The 15,018-nt window shown below is 51.7% G+C and overlaps 2 protein-coding genes across 3 annotated transcripts in view; one reads left to right on the forward strand and one right to left on the reverse strand.

The window, feature by feature from the left end:
- Positions 1-891, forward strand: part of NTN1 (netrin 1) — a 184,325-nt gene extending 183,434 nt beyond the window's left edge. For both annotated transcript variants that reach the window (XM_063110824.1, XM_063110823.1), the window contains exon 7: positions 523-891. In XM_063110824.1, coding sequence (XP_062966894.1) covers positions 523-851 — 329 coding nt within the window. In that variant the 3' untranslated portion in view covers positions 852-891. The remainder of the gene's footprint in view (positions 1-522) is intronic.
- A 9,319-nt stretch (positions 892-10,210) lies between these two features.
- The window catches only part of STX8 (syntaxin 8), a 268,672-nt gene continuing 263,864 nt past the window's right edge, over positions 10,211-15,018 (reverse strand). Inside the window, exon 8 of the mRNA XM_063112417.1 lies at positions 10,211-10,386. Within this exon, the coding sequence (XP_062968487.1) occupies positions 10,319-10,386 (68 nt within the window). The 3' untranslated portion in view covers positions 10,211-10,318. The remainder of the gene's footprint in view (positions 10,387-15,018) is intronic.

A 15,018-nucleotide genomic window follows, 5' to 3' on the forward strand; every position in this document is an offset into this window, starting at 1 on the left:
GTCAAGGGCAAGGCTGTGTGTCTGGGGTGTCATGAGGCTTGGTGTTAAGTGATTGGGGCCTTTGGAGATGCAGGCACCTAAGGAGGTCCCCTCTCCTCCAGTGTCAGAGGAATGGCCAGCACTGCTGTCATCGAGGGCACCTGCCCTGGGCAGATGAACAGTGCCCAGAAGCCTGGGGCGTGGTCAGGACCTGGAGGCTTCCTCTGGCCTTCCCAGAGTCTAGTGGACCTCGGCAGTGGTCAAGGGGGCTTGTCTCCAAAGGCAGTGCTGGGTGGCACCTTCTAAATAGGCAAGAATTAAGGCTTCTTAGAGCAGTGGCTTTGGCTCAGGTATGAGCAGGTGGAGTTCAGGATCAGCTTGGCCACCACCACCCCCCATTGCCCTGTGGGCTACTCTCTGCAGTTACTTCCCAGCTCAGGGGAAGGCAAGGAGAGGGAGGCAGGGCCAGTCTGGCCACAGGAGCTGGGGACCACGCTGTACTTGCTGGCCCGTGGCCCACCGGCTGCCTGTGCTTCCTTGCAGCCGTCCAGATCCACATCCTGAAGGCGGACAAGGCGGGGGACTGGTGGAAGTTCACGGTGAACATCATCTCCGTGTACAAGCAGGGCACAAGCCGCATCCGCCGTGGCGACCAGAGCCTGTGGATCCGCTCACGAGACATCGCCTGCAAGTGCCCCAAAATCAAGCCCCTCAAGAAGTACCTGCTGCTGGGTAACGCCGAGGACTCTCCCGATCAGAGCGGCATCGTGGCCGACAAGAGCAGCCTGGTGATCCAGTGGCGGGACACGTGGGCGCGGCGGCTGCGCAAGTTCCAGCAGCGCGAGAAGAAGGGCAAATGCAAGAAGGCCTAGCGCGGAGAGCGGGCTGCCCGCGCCGCGACCGCCGTGGACTTGGCCCGCGAGGGCCTCGGGGGGGGCGGGGCGCGGGGGCGGGGCCTCGGCCGCCCCTTCCCCAGCCCCTCCCCCCGCGCGCGCCCCGGGCAGGAGCCGCGTGCACGCGCGCGGGGCGGGGTGCGCCGCCGTCCAGGCCCTGGAGAAATGAGGACGAGACGTAGCTACCTCACGGGGCTCCTTCCAGAGCAGAGACGCGCTGCCCAAGGGCTAGGTGGGGTCACCAGGGCGGGGCTGGGGTCATCCTGTCCTGGGGCCCGAGGGGCGGGCGGGGAACCGCACAGGCGCCCCCCCCCCCCCCCCGCACCTGCGGCTCGTGACAGGTTATGGAGAAGGGGACGGGAAGAGAACTGTGCATTCTCAGGCCCGCAGCCTGGGCGGGGGCTGAGCAAGCCCGACCGAACCACCACCCCAAACACAGAAGCCCACCCCTCCGCCCTGACCCTTCTCTGTGCACAGGACGCCTGGCCGTGCCGACCTGCGCCCCATCTGAAGGGGCGCCTGGCAGGCAGTGGGGGCTGGGAAAGCAGCCTGTCCAGCCAGCGTTCCCCAGGCCGCCTCTGGTCCCCACTGCCACCTGCTGAGTTGGTCCTCCTGGCTGGGGTCTTGGGGCGGGGTCGGGGGTTCCTCATATGTGGAGGGTGGAGGGAGGCCCCTGCCGGTGCCTGCTCCTGCCCAGCCGGGGGCTGGCCCTGGATTCCGGCTTATCCGGAGGGCAGTGGGCCCAAGCACACCCCAGAGAAGCCCGAGCCGGGTGGTCACTGCCTCGTGCTGGAGTTGCCTGTTGGAGGAGGCGTTGCAAAGGCAAAACCTCCCAGAGAGTTTCCTTCTTGGAAACTTGGAAGCAGCCCCTTTTATGACATTTTCCAGGGTAGGGGGAAGGGGCACTGACTGGGTTTACGGCAGTGACACTATTTGTGTAATGACATCAGCTCCCACAAGGCCCCTCAGCAATGTCGACAGCTGGAAGGGGCTTGGACGGGCATGGAAGGAGGTGCAACAGCAGTTGGGCCTGGCCTAGGGGAGGGGGCTTGCTGGAGTCGGGAGAGGATTTGCTGGCTTGGTCTGGGGTGGCCAGAGTGCCCAAGCCCCAGGCAGGCAGGGGCAGGGAAGCCATGGCCACTTCCTGTGGCTGCCTTTTCTCTTGGCTCCCCAAGGGAAGGGACAGAGGCTGCTGGGCCAAGAAAGCCCACCGCAGCCAGCCCGGCCCTGGGCTGCCCCTACGGCTGTCTTGGTCTGGCTTGGGCAGCACCTCACCCACCCCTTTCTGGCTACCCTTTTGGTGCAGGCTGCCCATAGCCTCCGGGGTGCCCAAACCTCCTTTCCACAGCCCCCTAGAGGCACTGTCCCCAAGCAGGCAGCCCTAGACCTTTTGGTCTGCTGGTCTCCCACAGGACCCATCCTTTGCCCCGGGGCTTCCTGGCTCCCTGCCTTTTTGAGCTCTCTGCACTGCTCAGGGGGCTCTGGCCCGCATCCCGTGCTCACACCCGGCACACTGAATTAGAGGCCTGGCTCCTCTCTCAGTCAGGAAATTGGTTTCATTTTCCCTGCTGGAGTTGGCTGCTCAGAAGGGTCATACCAAGTCTGCAGCTCAGCCCCTCGGTGGTCTGGCTTCCCTCTCTGCCTCCCCCGCTTCTGCCACGTCACTGCCCGACTGAGCACCTGCTCTGTACCAGGCACTTTACCCACATGCTTCAAGCCTATTCTCGGGGACAGCCCTGTGGGACAGGGATTCTCACTGCCATTGTCACCAGCGAGAAAACGAGTACCTGCACCCACGGTCACGCCACAAATAAGTGGGACTGAGAGGCCAGAGCCAGGCTTTCTGACCACGGGCCACACTGGCCGACCCACTCGGTTCCTGCAGCCGCTGTGAGGGGTGCTCTGGTTACTGCCTCTTGAGGACCTTGGCATTCAGCCTGGAGGACAGGAGTCTGGGGTTGGGGGTAGAGGACACGAAAACATCTTCAGAGATGACAGCGAGAGAGGAGGCTAACGCAGGGGTTGGACTCGCTGGAGGGCAGCCCCAGGAAAGCCCAGTTTCCAGGAAGGCAGGCCTTGGCTGCCCCTAGCGGGTAACAGAAAGGTGGTTTGGCAGCCTAGGGGTGGTTAGAGGGATTCTGGGAGAGACTGACAGAGATGCCTCGGGGCAAGGAGAAGACAGAACTTCCTGGGAAGGGGTATTTGGCTTTCCTGAGCCCAGTTCCAGGGCTGGAAGGCAGGGGCCCCTCCTAGCTCTCGGCCCCCTCTGATGCCCAGCACGGCTTGTAAGCACCGTCAGCATTGAAAGGTACTACGCTGCCTGTGCACTCGTTCTGGTTCTGCCTGTCCCGGCCTGGCTTCTCCACCCTGCCCAGAATGGCTGTGGCAGCCCTGGCACCTCCCCCAGGGCCTGACTCTCACCTGGTGTCCAGTGAGGGGCTGCACTGCTGGTCTCCAGGGCCCCAGCAGCAACAGAGCCAGTGCCCTGCCAAGCAGCAAGGCATCTTGCTGAAAATTCAACCAGCCTCACCCTCTGCTCAGCACCCCAAGGGCAAAGGCCATCCATCCTGTGGCCAGCTCAGCCAGGTCGGTGCCAAGGTCACTGGCAGGACTGTGCAGTCACCACAGGCTGCCTTTCCCATCTCACACCCCAGCCAGAACCTAGCCACCAACCGCAGCGCTGAGGACCATCCTTAGGGAAGCACCCCTCTCCCACCCCCTGGCCCCCACCCCAGGGAGGAGATGGAAGTAGGAATTGAGGTGTCCTGGTTTGTACAGTTAGGAAGGGATGTAAAACGGAACTAGATTTTGATTTTGAAGAGTGTATTAACCCGAACTGTGATTTGTAGGTGTTTGAGGAAAAACATACCACATTAGTCTTTTTGTTTTTAAAACAGGCTCCCCAGTTGTCCTTTTTCTTACCAGCTGGGTGGTCTGGTCCCTGACAGCTGAGTGCCTGCTTTACTGACACGCAGGAATGCTAAAGACTTGGGGTGGTGGGAGGGGAATGGGGCTGCCCCTAGACTCACCTGCAGAGGACAGAGGCGACAGCTTCTGTGTTTAGGAAGCAGAGTAGGAGGCAACATCTTACATTCCTCCAGATGGGAAGGAGGGACCCCTGGGGTCAAGGCCCTTGGTGTCCTCCTGGAACTCTGCCTCAGTAGTAGCATGCAGGAAATGGGTACAGACCCTCTTGGAGTTTCCCCGGGTTGCAATGAGACTGAACTCAAGAAGCGTCCCTAAGGGATTGGGAAATGGTTCCTTTAGGAAACCGAAAAACATTTAGGGTCTCAACTCTTAAAGGAAGTCCCCTGTGCCCCCTTCCCTGCCACTCAAGCCTAGAGAGTAGATGAACTGACTCAGACTCATTGATGGGGCCGTTGGGCCACGGTTCACAGACAGACATTCCTGTGGGCCACAGCCATGCCATACCCCAGGGGTATCACAATGTGTACTTGTGGGGGCCTTGCCCCCTGCCAAAAACCAAGCCGGTCCCACTGCTCGCATCATTGGACGTCCCTTCCCCTTCCCCACTCCCACACGCTCCTCATCCTTCCTCCACTCCCTCCCGTGCTTCGGATTTCTCTCCACTCAGAATTGTAAATGTTTAGTTTGTGACCATGACATATTGTTTGGGTCAGTGTTCCTTTCCAATGCATACTAATATATTATGGTTATTATATATGAATATATTTAATGACATGGAAAAAGTTGTGGATTTTCTTTTTTTGTTGTGTTTTGTTTTCTGTTTTGTTTTGGGTTAGAGTTGTAATGGACCCAGATGGAACTTGTAACGTGGGCCCCACATGATAGAACTAAATTCAGATATCATTAAATAAACTCTTGTACACTGTTCTGTCTCCCAGTCTTTACTGGTGGCCTGAGCTATGGGGTGGTGGGCATGCGGGGAGGTAGGAGAAGGGTGGTCTTTAGGCAACTTGAGAAACGTGACTCTGGCCTAACAACTCCCCAGCAAGACAGAGCCCCAGGTTTTTCACAGAGCCTAAGAGACAGAAGCCTAACTACCCGAAACAAGGCAGGAAAAGGACAGCCTTGCTTGGAAAGTCCTGGGGGCTTGCTGGCTCCAAATGCTATTTTGAGCTAAAAAGCTTTCAAATGGGACAATCTGTATTCAGTCCTCAAGAAACCATCCCTGGGAGTCATCCTTGCCATTCCCTGGGGCTCCAGGACAGGAAGGAACCCAGGGGACAGGGAAAAGGTGGGGTCCCCTGCCACTTCCCCCACATGCAAGAGCAAGGTGAAGAGCAACCTTTGACCTTCCCCATTTGACTCAACCTACAAATAGTTTTTGCCTTTTACATAACCAGTTTCTTCTGTTAAAGCCAAGTGGAGACTCACAAGAAAAAAACAGCGTTAGTGAAACGAGATCTTGCGAAAGAATTTTTTTCAAGCCTTTGCTAGAGGCTTCGTGCGGTGCAGAGACTGGGTCAGCGCCAGCAACACGCAGCCACAGGAGCTGAGCTCACCGCGTTTCTGAGGGGCTATATTTAAACTTCCAAATGGCTGTGATTTCTTTATTAAATAAACAATTCAGTCATTAGGAACATGTTGTGTTGCCATGCAAAGTGGAGCTGATCGTCACCGGGAAGCTATAATTTCTGCACCCAGCTGTTTCGAAGACAAGTCTTAGCAACAGGCCTGGTCTGGCCCCTCAGCAGCACGGATTCAATTGGTCCTCCCTTCAAAGCCATGGGAAGCCCTGGCCCCACTGCATGAAGGGTGGGCTGGAGAGGCCTGGAGCTTCTTCTCAGGAAGGTGTCTTCTCAGGGGTCTGGTGCTGAGGAAGAAGGAGCTGTGCTCTGGAAGCCATGGTCGAAGCCAGAGCAGGTGGACACACGAATGGTCTCTCTCTGGGTGTCCCAGTCAGTCTCAGGTTGGAGTCCCTGCTAGAATGACAATGCCTGATGATGGATGATGGACAGGCCAAGGAGGAAGCAAGCCTTTTCTTCAGGCTCAGGCGTTCCCCGGGGCCAGCTGGGCCAGTTGCAGGATCTAAGACCCATGGAGAGAGAGGCTGGGGCTAAGAGGTCAGTCTGCACTTGGCAGTTTGAATCTCAGCTTTGGTCATTTTAGGTCAATGGTGCAGTTCTCAAGGACTTTCATGATGTGGCTTTTTTCTTGCCATTAAAAAAAAAAATGTGCCTGTCTGAGAGTGCCCTATGTCCTCTGGGACTCCCCCACAGCCAGGCGCCCTGTGCCAGCAGCTGCAGCCCCAAGGCCTGGAGGAATATGCTCAGTCAGAAGCACATTAGAACATGGCCTGCAGACAGCCCCGCTACCTTCCGGGGCCTTACGCTCTAGTGGGCACTGACATGGGCCAAACTCAAACAATATTGGGAATGAGCTAGGTCACTGCTACGTACTGACCCAAGGCGGTGGGAAAAGCCCATTTTAGATACTGGAACACTGAGGCACAAGGAAGCTGAGTGATCCTGGTCAGGGACTCGGGGGCCAGCACAAACCCCTGCCGGGTGACAGAGCTTCACAGGGTCTGCCTGGCTACCCCAGCCTGCTGTCATTCGTAGAGCCCTTCCCTCCCCCTCGCCTCCTGGAGCCAGTGCCCTGGCATGGGGATGCCCACTCATGGCAGACACACCCCTAGGTTTCAGATTTTGTTGAACAGACATCTCCCTGCTCTTTTTAAGACTAAATAAAGACATATAAGAAATATGCCAAGAAAAATGTGGGGTGAAAGGAAGAACGGAGCCAGTGAGAAAAATGGAATGTGGCTGGGTAACTCACTGCTTTATCTGACTGGAGACTCAGCGGGACAGCAAGCCTTTTCTGGAAAGAGGTCAATGCCTTTGTTATTGGCATGTAGCTGGGAGGAAGTCTGTGAAATTATACAAAGCAATTAGAAGAAAGACGAATCTTGGCCCACTTTTCAAAATAAGGGGGGAAAACCCACTTAAGTAGGGCTAGGTTAGAAAATGCAACTAGATAAGAGATGATCTCTGACTAGTCTTTGCAAAACAGCCATTACTGTAGCTCTGAACCTGAGGAAGCAGGGAACAGAAGTCTAAGGAGGCTAAGGCACTCTTTCTGATTAGGAGGGAAGACGCATGTACAGGACTGGCTTGCACTTCTCTGGCTCGTCAGGAGAGAGCCTGACAGATCCTGAAGCGGAGGGGCAGTTGGGAATTCTGCAGCAGCCCTGTGGAGGGAAAGTTCAGGGATCTGCAACTCAGGGAGAAAGCACAAGCCCTGCCAGGCTTCAAACCTGTGGCAGCAGAGGTAAGAGGCGTGAGGACTTTTCGTATCAGAGCCACAAACGACTGGGGGAGGCGGTGTCTGGGCAGGGGCCCTGCGGGTCTTGAAAGGAGCAGATTGTTTTGGGGCTAATAAGGTTTATTTACAGTTATTCATAATACTGAAGTTTAAATGGAAAAGTACCAGCTGTACCCAGTTGTATCTGGATTTCTTTATATGGTATCGAGACTTAAAATGCTTATAATTAATAATCAGTTGAGTTAAACAATACTTCTACTGTTATCTTAATAAAGTTTATTTTCATGGAAAAAGCACCCAAGGTGGTAGGAGTTAAGACCCTGTCTTGCCTCTCTTCTTTAGGCTTATAAGTCTAAATTGGCTCACCCAACCAATTCCAGGGCACCTGCTAGAAGGTCATTTGGGACTGTGGTCCTGGCACCTTTGAGGGTTTGGAAAACTAGGCTTGCAAACTCATACTGGAAAATGCCACCTTTATAATAGCCACATTTCTCCAGCATGAGTCTCAAGGCAACAGATCCCCAAAAGTTGGCTCATCCAGCCACTAGGGTGTGCCCTGCCCTTCTGGACCTACCCTTCAGTTCAGATTGGGGTGGGTGTCTCACGTGAGAAGCCCACCCCTTGAGGAAGATTAAGGGGAGACAGTTCTTCCTGCCACACATGCCCCCACGCTCTGTGACCTGCATTGCCCAAGGCCTGGATGGCAGGTACTCACACTCTAACCTCCTGGGCAGTTTTCATCTGCCCTGCTCTGCCGGTGGCTCCAGAGAAGTGGAGTAACTTGTCCAGGGTCACACAGCGAAAATGCTGGGGCTGGGTCTAGATCCCATTCAGCCAAAAGAACAGAAGCTGCTGTGTGCAGACATCGGGCCAGTGTTTTGCTTGAAAAGGCCTTTCAGTGTGACTGAGCCAGGACTCCGTGGCTCTGGTTCAAACGCCCCACGAGTTGCCGGGGCTCCGTGCTGAGCAAGTCAAGAGGAGGTGAGAAAGTCACACAGACCGTCAATGCCACCTTCCCTGAGCCCCAAAGTGGGGGGTCCAAGGAGACACTGTTTGTACAGATTTGGGGTTTCGCACAAGACTGGAAGATGTGGCTCTGCAGATTCTTGATCTTTCACTGGATGATCCATTAGCAACTGCTCCACGCCAACAAGGAACTGCGTCCCAGCGCACATTACTGTCCCAAAGCCATTGGAGCCCTGTCCAGCATGGGCCCTCTCCTTAGGAACACACTCACCTGCACCGAGCCTGCATTCCTCTCCTCCCCCTCCCTTCACATCTGGTTCCCTGACAGCACAGCTCCCTCTCCCAGCTTCCCCTGCTGTGCACTCTCCAGGCCCTGCCACCTCCTGCCTGGACACTGCCCCGGCCATTCTGCTAAACCTGCTGCAAGAGCCTCAACATCCCCAGGCCTGGCCTTGGTCTGCACGTGTTGGCAACCCTAGGAGGTCAGCGGGGATCAGGGTCCACATGCACAGGAGTGCTCATCCCTCTGCCCTGGTTCATGCTCACATCCTCACAGTATTTGTTCCACTGCACCAGGTGGAAAGCATGTGACAAAACCCCTGAGCGCTGGACACGGAGACCATCTGACCCAATGGGTTTACTCTTGGGTTTAGAGAGGAAGAATCCTCTTTCCAACTGAGTCAAGCAGCGTGCTCTGTGCTTACACGTACTGACTCGCTTATCCTCACAGCAACGCTATGGGTGGGAAGAAAATAGTCTTCTCTCCATTTTCCAGATGAGGAAATGGGGGCGTAGAGAGGTACTTGCCCATGGCCACAGAGCTGGGAGGTGGTACGGCCACTCAACACACGCTTCAAGCTCTCTGCCTTCTGGGCTGAACATTTCACTGCTGGTGCGAGAGCTTCCAGAGCTCCCTTTCCCTCTGCCAGAGAGACTGCAGTGGTTGTCCCCTCAGCCTGGGCTCTGGAGTGAGGAGGCGTGGTCAGGGCTGGGCAGGTGTCTGGACTCCCAGACCCCAGGTCTTTCCAGCACACCTGGAGCCTTTGGTCTCAAGGTCCTAGGAAATAACCCTATGCCAGGCTGCACCGTGGCTCTCTTCCTGGTGTCTGTCTCTGTCCAGAGGGGGTGTTGGGTCACACCCTCTTATGGAAATCCACAGGAGCCCCCACTGTAGTCCCCTACATAGGCCCCTTCTCTCCTTTCCAGTGAAATCTTGTGCTTTGGAAACCATCCTGTCACCAACCCTAATTCCTTCTTTTTTTGCCAAGGAGGGCAGAGCAAGGCCACTGGCCCCTCTGTGGTCTATACAGACAGGAGAGAGGGAACAGTGCCTGGGCCTCTGCCCCTTCTATCTCAGGACTTGGCCACACCATGGGCTGTGTCTTTTGCAGGCATACCCCAAGTGTCTACCCTAAGACACGCACGCACACACGTACATATGCATGGCATACTTGCCAAATAAAGGCAGTGTTCTCCTAATTTATAATCCTTCTTTTCTTTGAACCATAAACAGTACTTTCTAGCCCAATCACTTCCCACCCACTGCATTTGACAGACTTGGTTCTGGCTGCTAATAAAGAGGTTTCAGCCTTGAAAAATGAGTTTGCTACTATGGAGGCAATGAAAAAGAATGTGCTTTGAGGTCTAAAAGGAGGTTCCCAGAGTGGAGTCCAGACATGTTCCTGGGCAGTGGAAGCCAACACCACCAGAAGCAGTGCTGAATCCTGTGGGTGACTTGGGCAGAGGAGGGTGGCAGGGTGGCAGTGACACACTCAGACATGTGTCTGTGTGGCTACCCCTTCTGCATAGCCTTACCTCACCCTTCCCCACTGCCTGGACACCCATGGCCTTGACTGTCCGCTCATTTCCTACATGGGCACATGACTTCCCCAAACAGAAAAACATCAAGGTTACATGTTAATTTGGTATTCCCCAGATGCCCAGCACACTGTTGGGTGGCTGGAATCCACTGGCAGCTATGTGGCAGTGACCACTTGAGGGACCTCTGACTCACCAAAATGACCAAGGTTGAAACCAAAAGGGCCACACGGGGCCTAATGCTCCAGGTAGCTCTGCAGAGCTGCTGAGCTATGTGCCTTTACTGAAGCAATGCACATCAAGAGTTCAGAGCTTTGGCGGGATTTATTGAGAGTGGGTTTTATATACCAAAAGGGTGCTGGGCTTTTATCTGTCACTGGCAGGTGTCATGGCTGGTGGTCTCTTTATTGCCATCAGTTGGTTGGCCAGACTGCAACAACCACAATAGCCACAAGCAGCAATAAAATCACCATTATCATCCCTGAAAAACAGAAGCAGAAAATACCTCTTTTAATGATCCATACCAGAAAAGCATCATGCATTTCATTGAGTATCTTCAGAGAGGATACTGGATACGGTTCTCCAGTGTGCGGCTCCCTCTGTGCCTTCAGTCACACTTGGGTGGGGGCTGGGCTGGGAGTAGCCTGGCACTGCCGCTGCATGACTCTGGCTCTGCAGGCTGGTAGGTGCAGAAGGCTGGGGCTCTAGGAAACTGGAAACAGCCCTCACCACCTCGAGAAGTGGGCCAGTGCTCTGATTCCAAGACATGGGGGGGACCTGGGTGGGGCCAGGCCACCCACTCAATACTCAGGCAAAGAGGACTGTGCACGCTAAGCCCCTGGCTGTAGCTTGTATGTGCAGCTTAGACCACAGGGGGTTGTGGAAGCTGCTGCAGATGGCCTCCCTTGTTATCGACTGGATCATGCATTGATGAAGCATTGATAAAGCAAAAGGCTTAAGAGTTTACAAAGAAATAGTAACTCTAGAACCCATTTTCTCCACTATCCACATGACTTCACCTTGTCTTCTTGAGTCCAAGATCCTTATGCCTCCCATCTATAAAAAAATATCCCCCAATAGAGGGACTTTTCTTCATATATATTTTTTTGTATTCATATTTTCCAGTTTTATACTTCCTAATATTCTTGGGTAGAAAACACAAAGGAGAGCACTGGCTCTCACAGCCAGTCTGCCACCCGAGCCCAGCTCTGCCTGCCAGCCCCACACACGGTCATGTGGCTTTTGGCCACCAGGACTGCTCACTGCACACTGAGGAACTGGTTGAGAGAAGGGCCAGGATCCACACAGTCCAACTCCTGACTCTCCTATGTTATGCAGCCACTGGGGCATAAGTGATCTCAGTAGCTAGACTGTACTCTAGGTAACCACTGGCCACATCTGGCTATTTAAGTCACAATTAATTAAAACTAAAGTTAAAAAATTCACTTCCTCAATTGTGCCAACCATATTTCAAATGCTCCATAGTCACATGTGGCCAGTGGCTACTGTGTTAGTGACAATAAAGATCATTTCCACCATCGCAGAAAGTTTTATTGGACAGCACTGACACAGTATATGGGTTTTGGTTACTTTATTTAGTGCTGTATCCCCAGCGTCTACAACAGTGCCTGGAGACTCAATATGTATTTGCTGAATAAATGAATAAAACGGCTGCTCAATGTCTTTAAACACTCACTTGACACTGAGTTTCTCACATCAGGAATTCTGTTTTCCCTTCTTCTTGAGTAGGTTTTGTTAAATTATATTTTTTCTGGGAAACTGCCTTTTTCTGAGTATTCAAAATTACTGGCATAAAACTTTTCGCTATATTATCTAATAAATTAAACACTCTACAGTCATATACCATAACACAACATTTAGGTCAACGATGGACCACATATACCACGGTGGTCCCAAAGGATTATAATGGAGCTAAAAATTCCTATCACCCTACTGACCTTGTACCCATCATAACACTGTAGCACGAACGTTACTCACGTGTTTGTGGTGATGCTGGTGTAAACAAGCCTACAGCTGTACAATGTGTTTTGTAAAAGAGTTATACAGGTAAACAAAATTTTGAAGTTTATAAATTTAAAAAGTTATAGCTAAGGTTAATTTATTGAAGAAAGAAAAATATTATTTTACAAATTTAGTGCAGCCTAAGTGTACAGTGTTTACAGTCTACAGTCGTGCACAGTAATGTCCTTGGCCTTTGTATTCGCTCACCACTCGCTTACCGACTCACCCAGAGAGGCTTCGAGTCCTGCAAGCTCCGTTCATGCTAAGTGCCCTGTACAGGTGTGCCTTTTTAAAAATCTTTTATATTGTTTTTTTTGTACTGTATCTTTTCTATGTTTAAATACACAAATACTTACCATTGTGTTACAATTGCCTACAGTATTCAGTACAGTAACATGCTGTACAGGCTTGTAGCCTAGGAGACAGAAGCGAGACCAAACAGCCTAGGTGTATAGCAGGCTACCGCATCTAGGTTTGTGAAAGTACACTCTATGAAGTTTGCACAACAACAAAATCACCTAATGACGCATTTCTCAGAGCACGTCCCCATCATTAATCGATGCAAACTGTACTGTGTCTACGTCCCTCTTTTCATTTTTAACACTGCTAATTTGTGCATTCTTTTTTCCTTGACCACCTTGCCGCAAGCGTGTTTCTTTTTATTACTCTTTTCCAAGAACGAGTTTTGACTTTGTTGACCAACTCGTTTCTTCATTTTGTTTTATTATTTTCTGCATTTATTTTTATTAATCCTACTCATAAACTTTCTTTGGATTTACTTTGTTATTCTTTCTCTAACTTCTTGAAAGTTAGCTCATTCATTTTCCATCTTCCTTCTAAATATTATGCTTCTAAGCCTACAAGTTTTGATATTAAAAAATTCCATTGTTGTTAGTTTCTAAGTTCTGAATATTAAAAAATGTTCGACAATGATTTCTTCTTTGGCCCAATAATTATTTAGAAGTGTGTCTGAAAATTTCTCATTACACTGAAACATGCTTATCAATATATATATATATTTTTTAAACTCTGAGGTAACGCACTATATTTTGACATTAAAATATCTGACTTCTGTTAGTGACAAAGTCACAAGTACTACTAATATCACTGTGGTTTGTTGCCTATGTTTGTAATTTAAGGAAATACTAAATCTCAATTAGATGTTAGTGAAAACAAGAATGCGATTTGGTTTTCCATCCAAGTTCCTGAATTCTATCCACAGATCCTCAGGGTTCAATGTAGATCAGGTAGTGTAAATTTTAAGCCCAACTCACATAAGCACAGCCTGCCCACAGTTTTGAATATTGAAAAAGGACTTAAAGAATATATGGAAAGCTTCCTCGTTATCTCCTGGTGATAGTGAGTGAATTTTTTCTAATACAGCCTCTTTCTCTGATGAGCCAGTCTTTTGAGAGTCCTTCATCTCAGGGATGTAAGGTCTTCACGTGGACAAGTCTTCATGTGGACATAAACCTAAGCCTCTACCTGAGGAGTCTGCAAACTGCAGTCTATGAGCCAAATCTGGCTGTGGTCTGCTTTTGTACAACCCATGAGCTAAGAATGGTTTTTATATTTTTAAAGGGTTGTCAAAAAAAGTAAAAGGAGATGTGACGCACCATCTGTGGTCTGCCCAGCCCAAACCCTTTATTCCCTGGCCGCTTCCAGCAGTCACCGGCCCTGCTCTACATCACGATGACTGATAACGACCCAGCTGCAGCATCGGTTCCTTCACTTGGGCTCTGGTTTTCAATTTACTCTTCATTTCTTTCATCTAGGGATTTCCTTTCTTCCTTGTAATTCCTTATAAATTCAGTTGTATGTTAACATTTGGGGGTGGGGTTATAATATTTTATCTAGCATCATTTCAAAATGCTTGTAGTGAGGGGTGTGTGTGTGTGTGTGTGTGTGTGTGTGTGTGTGTGTGTGTGTGTGTGTGTGTGTGTGTGTGTGTGTGTGTGTGTGTGTGTGTTAGTATCATCTTGGTCCATCTTCTTGCCAGAACCGGAAGAAGAGATCCTCTTTTCATTCATTTCTGCCTCCAGAAACATCTTCAGGTTGACCAGAAGCTCCACCTGGGCAGGAGTCCCACTCCTTCTTGGTCAGTAGGTCACACGTGTGGTGTTTTGTTGAAAACTTGTTCCTGGAGGGGGTGGAAGGTTTATGTTGTGCAGAATCAGGAGAAGACAAAGGGAATGGAGGCAGCAGACACACAGAGGTGGCACGTGAGGCCAATTACTGGCACACCGGAGCCGGGGCTCACCCTGGGACAAGGCAGGGTGCTGAGTTTTTGAGGAAATAAGGGAGATGATGAGAGGTGTTTTAAGAAGAGGTGTGTTCCTGGGGCTCTCAGGCGACAGGCGGGATCCCAGCTGGGAGAGCGCTGGGGGCCGAGGAGCTCCTGGGCAGCAAGGGTTGTGGACAGAGGCTAAGAAGGCCTGGAGGAGAGGTCGATGAAAGTGACCTTGAATTTTCAAAGCACAGTGATTATGGGGATAGCGGAACAAGAGATGAGAACAAAGAAATGAAGAACAACAACTGATTAGGAAGAAGAAAACATACATCTGGTTTTAGTTTATGCACACGAAGCTTGGAATCCCCGGGAAGAGGCCTGCAGGCATGGGCAGTCACCGCTGGCTCTGACGTGGAACTCTGCAGTTGTGGCTTTACTCAGTCATTGTCCACAATGGAGCGGGAGCAATCTTTATAGAATGTCAATCAGATCAGGTTACCTCCTTGCTTAAAACCCTCCAATGGCTAAACTGAGATGCAAACTCTACATTGGTCTAGCAGGCCCTGCACGAGCTGGCCCCTGCTCCTGGCAGCCACTCTCTGTGCCCTGTCATCCCAGCCTTCTTCGGTTCCCCCAATATGCCATGCTCCTCCCACTCCCCAGCCCCTGCACAGCCTGAGAGCTCCCTGCTTGGCCTCGTTAATGCCCCCAAACTCAACATCAGTGTCGCTTCCTCAAGGAGCTCCTTCCTCAACTCCAGCTGACTGTGTGCATTTCATTCCTCTAGGTCTCCACAGGAACCCTTATTAAATCATTGATTAAGTACTCAGGTGGTTACTATCTGTCTCCTCCCCTGGCACA

Source organism: Cynocephalus volans, chromosome 10 (genome assembly GCF_027409185.1).
Source record: "Cynocephalus volans isolate mCynVol1 chromosome 10, mCynVol1.pri, whole genome shotgun sequence".
Classification (NCBI taxonomy): domain Eukaryota; kingdom Metazoa; phylum Chordata; class Mammalia; order Dermoptera; family Cynocephalidae; genus Cynocephalus; species Cynocephalus volans.